Here is a 13,914-nt window from a genome sequence, read left to right on the forward strand (position 1 = left end):
AATCACAATCAGTTGTTATACTGAGTGTAAACATTTTGATATATTAAACTGATTCAAAACTAGAGAGTATTAACAAATAATTGCAAATACTTTATGAACAACATACAATTACATCCATATGCATGATTTTATACATGCAAATTTTAAAAAAGTTACCAGGCAATGTCACAAAACTTCGATCTCCTATGCATTATGTTATTGCCTCAAGCAAAAAAGGAAAATAGAAATTAAAAATTAAAAAATCGTAAGTCGAAAATACAGTAGAGGGATACACAGGTTTACATGTACACTTAACATATGTAGAAAAGTAATGGTACACCACAGCAATAAAACAAGATAATGACGAGAAAGGGACTCGCCTTACACTCTAATGATTTTAGACGATTAGAAAAACTTAATCCATCTTTTCAAATGGTCTGAAAAAAGATTCGATCTTTTTATGTAACACCATCAGGCATAGTCGCCTATTATCGTGACGTCACAATAGGAATTCAGAGGAAAACAAGAATATATGACAAATGAAGAACTGAGATCAAACGAACCACACGTTGCTTAAATAAGAATAACCAACAGGCAAGGGAAAGAATAAATTGACTAAGATTGTTTTTGTAAATATGCCAGAAATGGAGCAGAAATTGATTTGACTGGTTGTTAAGATTATGTCACTAAGAATTGAGGTTCTTAGATTTCTATTTTTAGATATATTCATGAAAACAACTGTGGAATATCGCTTTTCTATCTGACATTTTCAGTCTACCTTTGAAAATACAATTGAATATGTGACTCTTCCGTTGGTTGCTGTCTATCATATTTGTTTTTCGTTGATTGTTTTTTTCCACAATTATTAAGTAGTTTTTTTTCTTTATTGTACTCTCCAATAATATTGGTAATTCCTGTAATCCCTTTTCTGTATCATAAAAATACTAGTATTTTTTTTGCACCATTTTTTTTATAGATTCAGATTCAGATTTTGATGTTCCGCCTATAAAAACGAGGAGAATGGGCATTATGTTTGTCAGTCTATTCGTCCATCCGTTTGTCTATCTTATAGGAAGTTAAAGTTTTGGTTGAAGGCAAGTTTAAGTTTTGATTTAATGAAGTTCAATACAACACAACCGTCATCTTAAATGAAAATTTAGTACATATTAATTATGTGAATGTTTTGAAATATATGCCATATATAGAATGAGACTGAGATTTCGCGTTTACATGGAAATGTGATAGTGCAAGAGGCTCATTATGTTTTATGGACACGGATACTTGTTTCTATTTAAGTTTATATCAGCTTTCAATTTGGAACTTTCTATTTCTATGTGGCAACATTTCAGTGCCTGCATATTGAGTATATATATATATCTCCCATTTGATATTTCAGATCTTGCGTTTCCTATCCTTATTTCATTGATAGAGGGTTGCTGCTTACAAGGTAGCTATTGAATTAAGGGTCATTCCTTCAAAACGTACGGACGCACCACCAGTTTGTTGACCGTTATGGAATATCTGTGTCACAGATGACCATGGACATGTTCCAATTGTCGCAACCATATTCCAGTCCTCTTTTCCTCGATTCTGACAATATTGAATGAGACATATCACCGGATTTGTACGTGCATGAGCAAAACAGGGGTGCCACATGTAGGGCAGGAACTTTTTATCCCTCCGGATCACCTGAGTTCACCCCCGGTTTTAGTGTGGGTCGTGTTTCTCGGTCTTTAGTTTTCTATGTAGTGTTTTTGGAATGTTCGTCTTTTCGTCGTTTCTCGTTTATTGCCATGGACTTGTCAGTTTTTTTTTCAAATTTTGACTTCTTTGAGTTTTGAATGTCCCTTTGGCCTCTTTTGAAACCACCTTGTTTTTCCATACAGTAGGTGATGTAAGGGTTTTAACAAAATAAAAGTGAAACATAATGTACGAATGTCCAATAATTTACATAACATTATAATCACTAGAATTTCAATTCATATGACTTTATATGAAAGCGTATTTTGGTACAAAACTTGATAACAGAGTCACTGCATATCTTTTTTCACAAACAATAGTTGGAAGTGTTTTTTTCTGTAAGATGTTCATGGCTAGATAACTCTTATTGTGTAAAGATTGTTTTTGTTTACCACAAATCATTCAGCAACAAAAGGATTGAGTTATCACAGTTTAAAAAACAAAAAGAAAATTGGGATTTTATTAAAATGTTATTGTTTCTTATTCAGCACGTCTAGTGTCAGGTCATGTTAACATTGTGAATATGCACACAGCATAATTAAATTTGTCTCACATTTATCCTTGAAAGTTATTGTGTCCAAAATAGTTATTTAAATTATGACTTAACAAAGTAGAAAAATTGAAAGGATATTTAATTTTGTAAGGCTATATATGACTGTATATGATTAAGAAATGTTTAATAGAAAGATGCTATTTATCACATGTAGCATATAATGTTCAAATTTGTTCACCGAAAAAAGCACAACAACGAATTCGAATGAACATTTCAGTTACAAAAGAAAGTTACAAAGAAGAAGAAGAAAATACAGAGCAGAGGATTGAATAAAAAAGGTTATTAATGGAAAAACTAGTCATCATTTTGTGTACCACGCTTTGCATAACTTTGTTTATAAACAGAACACAGTCTACAAAAAATGGTAAGTTTGTTTGCATGCGTGTTAACTTTGTATGAAATTTTATACGATTTACGACTTTGTATAAGGATTGACGAAGATATAGAAATATTGTTTTTTCTTGGATTTCTCTGTTTCCGGAAGTACAACCTTTGCTAATGCGGGGCGTCCGGTTTGTCGTTCGGGATGTATGAATACACATTCACGTCCGGTCGGAATATGGGAACGTTAAATCAAATGTAGAGAGTGTGCAATATACAATGCACGTTAAAACTCCTCCAAATCGATCACAGTGGTACGTAGGTGGCCTGTTGCAAGGCAAACTATGTGCCCTTATCCAACATACCCCATTTTCAAGTAGCAGTACAAAACACCCATCCTTCATCCCTGTCGATACTTACTTTGCATGACCTATTTATTGAATTATTTGTTCATTTGTTCTCGCCCTGAACATGTTTGAAAGATTTGCCATTGAACGTTTAGCAAACAACAATAATGAAATCATAATTTGAGGACATTAGAATGATTGCTCAAGTAATCTCTTTTTTATTTATGAAAAGTGTCAATTCTCATTTGCCTGTGGTATATAGGTTCATGTACACGTAAACGAAGTATTAAAATACATTTGATGTTTACTTTTATGGAAAAAAAATTATTTAAAAACTCATCAAAGATACCAGGCTTATAATTTTGCACGCCAGACGCCCGTTTCATCTGCACAAGACTTACCAGTGACACTCGAATCAAAACAGTTGGAAGGCCAATTCAAATACGAAGTTGAAGAGCAATGAAAACCGAAAATTTCGAAAAAGTTATCCGAAATAGATAGCAGCATTAAGTGAATGACCAAGTAAAATACCCAACAATAAATCTTTCATATGTGCATCAATGGAAATAACATACATGACACATTTCCATATTTTATATTCATATGGCAAACAGAAAACAGAGAAGTGATGGAGCTGAAAATGTGTCATAACCTAAAGCTTACCAATATAAGCTCGGTACCAAATATCAAGAAGCTCTGTTTTTGTAAATTGCGTAGAAACATGTGACAGAAATGTGTTACGAATAGACGAACTGACGGAATTACAATATTTTAGAAGACTTTTATTGATTGATGTCCTTAAGTAAACTTCATTCTCTTAATCTTTTGAGATAATCGAAAAAGATTAAAGTTTCATTGACCTTTAGATATATTATCGGTCTTTTTGCTGTACCGGTACATCTTGTATTCATTTATGCAGTTTATTCTTTCCACAGATATTACATTTTTGGTTGATACAACAGGTGACGTTACGCAAGACGAATTCAAACAAGTCATCGACTTCATTTATAACATAACAAGTAGATTGGCTATAGGACCAGAAGATAATAGGGTTGCCCTTGTCACTTTTAACACAATACCAACGACACAGTTCGATCTAAACGATATAAGTGGCAAAGTTAGTTTACTGAATGCTATAATTTCCACTAAGAACTACAATTTAACTGGGACACGTGAAACGCACAAAGCATTAAGTCATATTGAAGACAATATATATGTTTCATCATCAGGAATGAGGACGGACGCACAATCTTCGTTACTACTAATCACGTATGGACAGTCACAATCTCCAACACAAACACAATTCGCTGCATACGTTTTAAAATCGACAGTTCAAGCTATTTACGTTATAGGAGTTGGATCACTGATGTATGACCAAACTGAAAGAAGTGATTTTCCAAATATAGCTAGTTCAATAGAAAACATATTCTATATAGAAGAAGTTTCAATTCTGTGCAATTATATCTTAAGTATAACTATTAAACTGGGTATGTATGCTTTATATTGTAAACCACTTGTAAGAAAAGTAAAGATACCTGTCCGGATGTCAGTTACAAACCATCAGTATCAGAGTAAAATTTTATCTCATTAAAAAAGCTTGAACAGGTCCACAAAGATTGAAAATTCAGCGATTCAATCTTGATTAAGGGTCAATTTAAGGTTTCAATGCATCTACATCATTCTTTAATTTTTCAAAACATGCATTTCCATAATGAAAATTATGAATTCTAATATGACGTGCTTCTTTCGCTTTGTAAACAACACCGTGATAAAAGTCTCGATATATCTATACTTAGCGCAGACTCAGAGATATACATAATAATGGATGTTACAATATACCTCCCACGTAAATCCACATGTATCGAAACCTATTTGCAAACGCTATGCCGATTTTTTTTTTTAAATTGCAATTAAAAAAAAGACTACAGAACACTTATTCTTATTCGGATGCATAACAGAAAGAATTAATGCACAAGTGCTCGGCGAAATCTACAAAATCCAATTAAAATAAAATTCCGCGAAAGTCCACTAATGCTTTTGGCGCATTTAAGTCCTTTCAAAACATGACGTCATACAAATGAAAACGCTAAAGCTGAAGGTTTTTCCGTTACGTGAACCATTGAAATTCGTATAATATTGCATTAAAATGCATTTTTGAGGTAGGATTTGTTTTGCTTTCTATTCTATTGCATTATTCGCATATTTACTGATTTCAGCAAGTCAACATGGCGGCTCCTTAGTAACGAAATGTCTACTTTGGATTACGAGAAAAACATGCAAATCAAAAATGGCAAATGTTGGGTTTGAAAATTAAAAGAATTAAAAACAATTTTTCTAGCTGTTATTTACGAAATATTTATGCAAGCTACAGATTTATTAGAATGTTTTAGCCTTATCCAACAGGGAGTAAAAAAGAACAGCCCCACATACGACATACCCACTCTCGCTTCAGTTTTTTAATGACCGTATTTGTCCTCTTAGAATCGAAATAATTCATGGAAGCCATAGCTTTGTTGTAAATTTACACATGGCCTGGGCCGTGATATTCGTTAATTTTATCCCTCGCTAACGCTCAGGATAAAATTCGAATATCACGGCCCAGGCCATGTGTAAATTTCCAACAAATCTATGGCTTCCATGAATTATTTCTTAAACAATGTGTCAAAATGAGTGTACTCACGATTTAGGCGATTTGTACTATTAGTACATCGTGTCTTGCTGATAATTTTTGCTGCATAAAGTTTCTCTTCATCTATTACAGTTCTCAGAAATTTGAATAAAATGCTCGCGAAGGTCAAGGACGTACACTACCAAGAATTCAGTTACATTTTACTTGTACTTTTCTGCCCTCTAGAAACGAAAAAATAAGAATAAAATCGGCATTTAAGGGCAAAAATTACGATAAAAAGTCGCCTGACAATTTCTTTATATGTATATCTTGTCTTGTTGAACACTTTTGCTTATGAAAGTTTCTTTGTATCTATCATGCGCTTAAAGATAAAAAAAAAAGAAAATAATGGGTAAAATTGTTATTTGTTATTGCAATCACTATTAAAAGGAGTCGTCTGACAGTTTGTCCAATTAGACGGAAGGTAGATCTCATTATTCTGAACATTTTTGCCCCTGTCAAATTGTCTCTATTTATAATGGTTAATGCACTTAAGATAAAAGACAAGGTTACATCTTATCCCTGTGATTTATTTTAAGCCTTGGTAGCCATGTTGGTTGGCAGGCTGTGTATGACCAGACACATTTTCCAAACTAGATAAACAAGGATAATGGTGGTCATGTTTGGTTCTATTTAGCATAGTAGGTTCAACAGAGATGATTTTTTTTAAATGAACGGATGACGACTAGGGACAACAAGTAAAAGCAATAGCTCACAGTGGCCCTTTTGGTAAGATGAGATAAAAAGAAAGCACAAAACCTGATTTTTTAATTTGCGTATTCATGACATAAACATAATTTCTTTTTGGAAACATTTAAGTGATAGAGCATCTGCCAGACATAGTTGATCAAATGTAATGATGGTATTTCTTAAATTAAATATGGGAGATAATGATAAAAGTTTTTTTGTACAGATCTATAACATAAGTTTTCCCTCAATTGTTATTTATTATTAGAATGGTTCATAGAAAACAGTTTAGAAGGATTATGGATAAAAGAACACGGTTTTATCCGAATTCTTTTCAGTGAAAGCACAAATAGTTTTTTTTTCTATGTAAATGATTTTTTTTCTGGCAATAAATTGAAATGGAAAAAATGTGCCAAAAGCGAATGTTTTTCATACATTTAGGAAATACATATAAACAACTTATCACGTTATTTTGCAACCCATTTTGTTGATCCTTTGCATTAAAATATAGGATGTTGACCCTATATAAGTGTATGATTTTGATACTGTAAAAATGCCTGACACTTATCTATTAGAATAATATTTTCAATGAAAAACTTATTGATAGATTTAAAGGCTAACGAGTGTATTAAAAAACCGTTACAGTAAATCGTTTTTATAATGATATTGAAACCGAATTAAATGAGAATATTGTTTTTTTTAGATTTGAATGCCACACAATCTGAAGTTGTTGGTTGCTCACCAATAACAACCACTTGGACAACAATATCAACAACAATACCAACAACTACAGAAATGAAAACAACAGAGTTAACATATTCAACAGAACTAACAGATTCAACTTCAACAGATTTAACATATTCAACAGAATCTTTATCCCAAGAAAAAACAAGTCTTAAACTAGACACTGGTATATATAATTTAAATTCTTAAAGACTTAAATAATCGAAAGTTGTACATGGACAAAATCGAAATACACATAACACGAAATTCACAAACGCTCGAACAAAACACCTTTATACCTTGCTGTTATAACGTCGTAAACGACTTTTATTATGTTCCTTTGGTGTCTTTGGACTATCTCTTGCATACGTCTGACAGTCAAATGGAATGTTTTCTTTCAGACGGCGATTCATTTTCAGAATGCAAGTGGCAGAAAAATTTAGGAACTGAGTTCCACCCTGAATAGTCCAGTTGGTCAACAGTTTTTGGTTGAGTTAATAGGTTCTTGTTCTAAAAACAGCTATACAAAACCATTTACAGTGTTAGAATCCTCGTATTCATGGTTTAACATTTTAGATATTTATATGAAATATGTAAATATTTTTGCGAATATAACCCAATCATTGATGGGATGGGTTATCTAAGTTTTTGAATTATAAACTTCTATTTTATGTATATATATTTATCTTTTTTATGGCTTTTTCGTCATATTTTTTGTATCTACACAATATGTTAAGTTCTTAAACGACCAGAATCTAAAACATGTTTTGAATAAACCAAACAGAGGCTGTCAAACACATGTCATCAAAATAACAAAAATCGTAAGTCTCAAATACAAAGCAACATACATATAATTTTACGCTTGTTTAGTTTTACTTGACCTTATACGTAATCTTTTCATATATGCAATCATTCCGTGTGACCTTTTTTTCTTTAATACTGAATAGTTTTGAATTGCATTGTTTCTGTTCAGGTAATTTTTCTTGGATTAATATGCATGTATTCCTTTCCTGTATCAAATTATAACTGAATATCAATAGTAACAATGAACGTAGGTCTTAATTTTATCCTGGTGAAATAATTTTTAATCCTGATGATTTCAGATATTTGTTTACTTTCATTTAAAGATAATGGGACAACAGCTTCACACTTGAATGGTTGTGTTGTGTGCTATCCAGCGACAACGGAACTAACTTCAACAGAGAAAACAGTTTCCAAAATAAACAAAGGTACTTTAAATGATTTTAATTTTTCGACACCACTTATCAGAAATAGCATGGAAGTACATCAATGGCACATAGAATCCTGACGCTGATCAAAGTCAAGCATTAAGATAAAGAAATGATTTACATTTTTCTGATAATATATATCCAATGCCGCAGCAACGATACGCATGTCACTGAGAAATTTGTTAAATTTAACTGGCCTGGCATCTTTTTTACTCGAATTTATGAACTTGTGAATTTATCGTTTTTTTTATTCAAAATATCATGCAATATCTTATACACACAAGAAGCTTTTGTATTAATCCTTCAATTAGGATTGTCATTAAAATGTTTGTCTAATGCAGACACTACTGCAATTATAACTATAATTATTTCTTTATTTATTATCTTAATTGTTAAGATTTTTATATGTACCTGTAATTATAACTATAATTATTTCTTTATTTATTATCTTAATTGGTAAGATTTTTATATGTACTTGTATTATTTTTTTTATATTCCAGGTTTACCAGCTGTTATCATGATAGGTATCCTGTTATCGTGTTTATTGAGTTTAGTCCTTGTAGCATTGGTTTTATACCTTTTGTGTAATAGGAAAAGGTATATGTATAATTCATCTTCTTAATTTACTATGTGACATCCCGAATATTGGACAAACAGAAAGCCAATTATTTTTCCTGCATATATTTAAAGTATTAAGGCAATGTATGATAAAAAAAAAATGACCATTCTGAATAATTATTACACTTTTGACTTCAAGTAAGATAGAACCCACAATCATGTTTTACTTGCAAATAGATGATGTGACGGTGCTGCCGTGGTACGAATAGTCCTTATAGGTAATTATTACAATTCACATCAATGTTTGTTGAAAATAGCGGTAAAAGACGAATAAAATGCAAGAATTGTAAGGTGCAAACTACCTCAAAAGGTTGTTTTTTTGTGAGCAAAGTACATTACAATAAGTCTTGAACTTGCTTTTCATAGGAACTAAATGTTTCTTGAATAAAATGATGTGCTCTTGTATTTCAAGTAGAAGTTAGAATATTGTGAACAAGAAAATATTTTTTTATTATTTTTTACTAAATACAGAAGAAATAACAGAGAAGAAAAGATTGATCATGATAGTACGATAGAAAATGCAGAAAAAGTTACAATGACGCAACTTTAGGAGTAAAAGGATATATCTACAAAAAGTGTATTACCAGCTTCGATATCAAACCTACAACAGGAAAGAATGTAAAGGATATACTGACTTTCTCTTGAAGATAGAAGTGTTACCTTATCTGTCATCAATCTTAAAATATCTCTATAAAATATAATCTGTTTTGTTTACATGTATTTACTTGCCTCACATGTTCGCTACTTCGAAACTACAAAAAAAACTTCGTCAAGTGACTAAAAAGGGAAAATGTTTCAAAATCCTGTCAATCGTTAAAGGAAAAGTATTATCATTGAAAAATTACATAAGTTTTGAAATTTCTTTTAATAATGTATACAATGTCACTTGATATTGATACAACCTTTTGGTTTCATATATTTGTTGAACCTAACTGCCACCAAGCCTCCGAAAGCCCTTGGAAGGTTTTTGCATTAGCTGTTGTCCAACAACTTTTCCTGTCAATCATTGTATTTTCTACAACTTTTCCATAAAATCTTGTCCTATAAATTGAAATGCCAATTGACATCAAACTTGGCCGGAAACATTCTTAGAGGGTTATTTTAAAAGTTATATCCAATGAGCCGGTTGTCAAAGATACGGCATAAATATGCAAGTTAAACCATACGATAACATTCACAATATGTTTAATGTCAACACCTTCTCTAAAGTTCAAATTATAATGGAAAGAAAGAACAATTTACACCCCTTTTATAATCGTGGTTGTTAATCCAACACTTTGCCGCCTTTACTTTAAAGAAAATATGTCAAAATTCCATTAACAATCTGAAAATGAGACCAGAGACAAGCAACATTTCAATGTTAACCTGAAACATTTAAGGCTTTTCTGTTTAGTTCTTTTGTTTCCCCCCGAATAGGGTTAATATATTGGAATCCCAAACTTTTGGTCTCGAGTATTCCCGATGAATACTACACAATAAACATGTACCATCTGCATGTGAATCAATTATATATATAGTTGATGTGGTTCCCTCGGTTTTAGTTTGTAACCCGGGTTTGTTTTCTCTCAATCGATTTATGACTTTTGAACAGCGGTATACTATTGTTGCCTTTATTTATATCTTCCCCCTAAAACAGGCCAGGCGTGCAATTATATTATATTGTCTTATACTTTTTAAAACAACCGAAAACGTAAACTGCAACTTAATCGATTGAACATTTTCGAAAAAAAATCTGGGCTGGTGTAGTATTCTAAGAGACTAGATGTTGTCTGAAAAATGGTTTCCATTTTTCGAAAAGAAAACGTTTTCAACACAAAATATACGTAAAGCTAGTTTAAAAATGCAGAAAAGGATTGTCATTTATGTCCGTTTAACTGAAGGCTTCCGTGAGGATTTAATATGATGTGAACATATAATTAAACGATTTAGATAGTTGACTGCACCATTTAAAATTAGTTAAATTCTCTCTTTTCTATTCAAGATAATAAATTGCAAGGGCACTTTGCTTATTCAAAATTAAAGATGTCATCAATGTTGACCTGGTTTTTAATACATTGAAAAATACCTTATGACCAATAGATGATTTACACGTCGAAAACATCATTAAATTGCTGCATTTTTCTTGTTGAACATGGTGAGTGTCCTTGTAAAGAACGATAAACAAACATACCGAACTCCAAGGTTAATTCAAAAAGGGGAAAGTCCATAAAACGTGACAAAAATGAAAGCTCGACAATATTAACCAATAGAACGAATGTAAAACAACTGTGATATTTCTGGCTTGTTACAATTTTTTCCGAAGAAAAGAGTGGGTTAAACCCAGTTTTATAGCTATATAAACCTCCCACTTGTAAGACAGTTGTTTATAGTTCCGTACAGACTTTATTTTTTATATCAAAAAATGAAAGCCTGATGGAAAATTAACAGCAAACACGACATAGTTGTAATGTACACCTCAAATATGAAGGTAACTTTCTAGTTTCTACATCGTAATCAGCATGAGACATTGCCAACAGTATCATTTGCTTATGCACTAATTTTCCATAATTTTCGAAATCTGTACATAATATACTATACATTTATTTCTCCTCGCCTTTATGGGAGATGAAGATATTTTTCGAGTGCATTGTCCGATGGAAATATGATTGTTCGAGGGTGAACAAATACGAAATGAAAAAGCATTTGATACCAAAAATTCCGAAAAGTTTTGCCAAATACGGCTAAAACTCGATATTTACCATACTATCGCTGCGTTTAGACATTACATAAACCGCGTGTTGACACGATGCTTAGACGGGGAATTCGACACTTTGAGTGAATATTATGCTCAGAGGGGATCATAATGTTCTGTTAAATATTACTTTGGTTAAGATTTAATTTACAAATACTAATTAAACTATTAATACTTACATACCGTTGAATAAAATGCACTATCAAATAAAGTTGGTCTTCTGTTAGATTTCTTAATGTGAATTGGTTCTAACAAATCCTTTTTTATATAAAATTTCATTTATGACGACCTCTTTATATTCATATGAAGTATGAAAAGGACGAACAAACTCTGATAATTTGTTTAAGTTAAGGAGTATTTCCCCCATACACACGGAAAACTTAGATAGGCCTATTAACTGCTTAGGTATCGTATTCTCGGAGCTCTCGAAGACTTAAGTATATACAATATTTTACATTTTCAGAGTATTGTTGCTACGAATTATAACCTTAGAATGTCTAAAACGATTTTTTCGTGGAAACTTAAGTTCGCTTTAGTGTAGGATTTGATTGATTGATTGTTGTTAGTTTAACGTTCAGTAGCAAATAGTTCATGTATGTTCAGGACGAAAACATATTCACTCTAAAAACAATAGATAGGTTCTACAAGGTATGGATTGACCGGAGTGAAGGGCGGGTAATTTGGACTGCTGCATTGTAATGAGGCTGCGTTTGATAGCAAAAGAAACGTTGCCATGCAACAGGCCAAATACGGAAAACTCAGAGAGTTGTTACAAGGTTTTTTTAAACGTGCAGTGAGCGTAGTACTCTCTTTACACGAGGCACCAGATTCAATTCCGACAGGACGTTGCTGTGTATTAATACACACACAGCCAACTTAAGCAAGGATTTTACGTCATGAACGGGAGGAGTTCAGGTGACCAATGTTCATGCCTTAGCAAATGTTCAGTGTTGTGAAAATTTTAAAGAAGAAACTTATATCTTTGTAACGTGACTTCCACGAAGACCTTTCAAGTTCAATTTTGCGGATGTTGTCGCAATAATTATTCCAGAGATTTGCTTCTTTGACAGTCTCGAATTGGTTACAACTGTTTCCGGTTGATAAGATTGTTTGTGTTGCTTTGCGGTAAGGTTGTTTTTTACATACAACAACTGTTTTCGGTTGATAAGATTGTGTGCTTTGCGATAAGGTCTTTTTAAAATGCAACATAGATAGAGTACGCTTCATCTTTCCTCCCCCTAAAAAAAAGAGAGAATATCTTTCGAATATCTTATTTTCCACGACTACAACACCTTCAGGCAATGATTACCTGAGACATTTAAGGATTTTCTGTTCAGTTCTTTTGTTTAACTCCTAAAAGGGTTAATATTTTGGATTTTCAAACGTTTGGTCTCGAGTATTTCCAATTTTCGAAAGCAAATGTTTTCAACACAAGATAGACCTAAAGCTAGATTAAAAATGCAGAAAAATGATTGTCATCTATGTCCGTATAATTAAAAGCAGTCGTACGGGATTTAATATCGTGTGAACATATAATTATACGATTTAGATACTAGAAGTTGACTGCACCATTTTAAATTAGTTAGATTCTATCTTTAATATTCAAGATAATAAATTGCTTGGTTTTAGAAAAAAATCAAAGATGTCTTCAATTTGTACCTGATTTTCAATACATTGAAAAATACCTTATGACCAATAGATTATTTACACGAAGAAAATATCATTAAATTGTTGCATTTTTCTTGTTGTGCAAAACCTTTTATCCAACGTCAATACAAAACAAAGAAGACCCTCATAAACATATAGGAAATTTCATGCAAGTGCATATTTATAAATAAGGAAAATTTATGGCTTTTTTTAGAAGTGACCTACGTCTGTTTCTATGTGTAAGATATACCATTATAATCACGACATAATATAAATATTATTTTTTTTTTAACAAAAGATGACATGAACCCTTATATTATCAAAATATAGAGAAATATAATATATTTCAAAATACCACATGTAGATTTCGTTACAATTATACGCTGCTTGTAACCTCTTCTGTTCTCTATTGGTGTGGATAGGTTTAGACAAAAGTAGTAAACAACCCTTTTGTCATTTATTGCTAATTAACAAGTCTTTAATATAGTCAGTGATTTAAGAGTTTTAAAAATAAAAGTGAAAAAAAAAAAGATTTCAAATGATTAAATCAAGGCGTAAATAGGTACATAACTTGATAACAAAGTCACTATATACCCTTTCAGTAAACAATAGATGGAAGTGTTTGCTACTGTGTGATTTTCATGGCTACCGAACTCTTATCGTGTCAACAT

At 31.9% G+C, this 13,914-nt stretch overlaps 1 protein-coding gene across 3 annotated transcripts; it reads left to right on the forward strand.

The window, feature by feature from the left end:
- The first annotated feature begins 2,294 nt into the window (after window positions 1–2,294).
- On the forward strand, window positions 2,295–9,575 carry LOC127715656 (collagen alpha-1(XX) chain-like). Of its 3 annotated transcripts, none has more exons than XM_052221817.1 (6): window positions 2,295–2,636; window positions 3,876–4,427; window positions 6,999–7,205; window positions 8,122–8,247; window positions 8,748–8,844; window positions 9,337–9,575. In XM_052221817.1, the coding sequence occupies exons 1-6, from the start codon at window positions 2,558–2,560 to the stop codon at window positions 9,413–9,415; spliced, it is 1,140 nt and encodes a 379-aa protein (XP_052077777.1). In that variant the 5' UTR covers window positions 2,295–2,557; the 3' UTR covers window positions 9,416–9,575. The 3 variants fall into 3 exon arrangements, with proteins under 3 accessions (XP_052077777.1, XP_052077778.1, XP_052077779.1); XM_052221818.1 differs by having other exon boundaries at window positions 2,299–2,636; window positions 8,146–8,247; XM_052221819.1 differs by lacking the exon at window positions 2,295–2,636 and adding an exon at window positions 2,812–2,907.
- The last annotated feature ends 4,339 nt before the right edge of the window (window positions 9,576–13,914 follow it).

The sequence above is a fragment of the Mytilus californianus genome, unplaced genomic scaffold (genome assembly GCF_021869535.1).
Source record: "Mytilus californianus isolate M0D057914Y unplaced genomic scaffold, xbMytCali1.0.p SCAF_9, whole genome shotgun sequence".
Classification (NCBI taxonomy): Eukaryota; Metazoa; Mollusca; class Bivalvia; order Mytilida; family Mytilidae; genus Mytilus; species Mytilus californianus.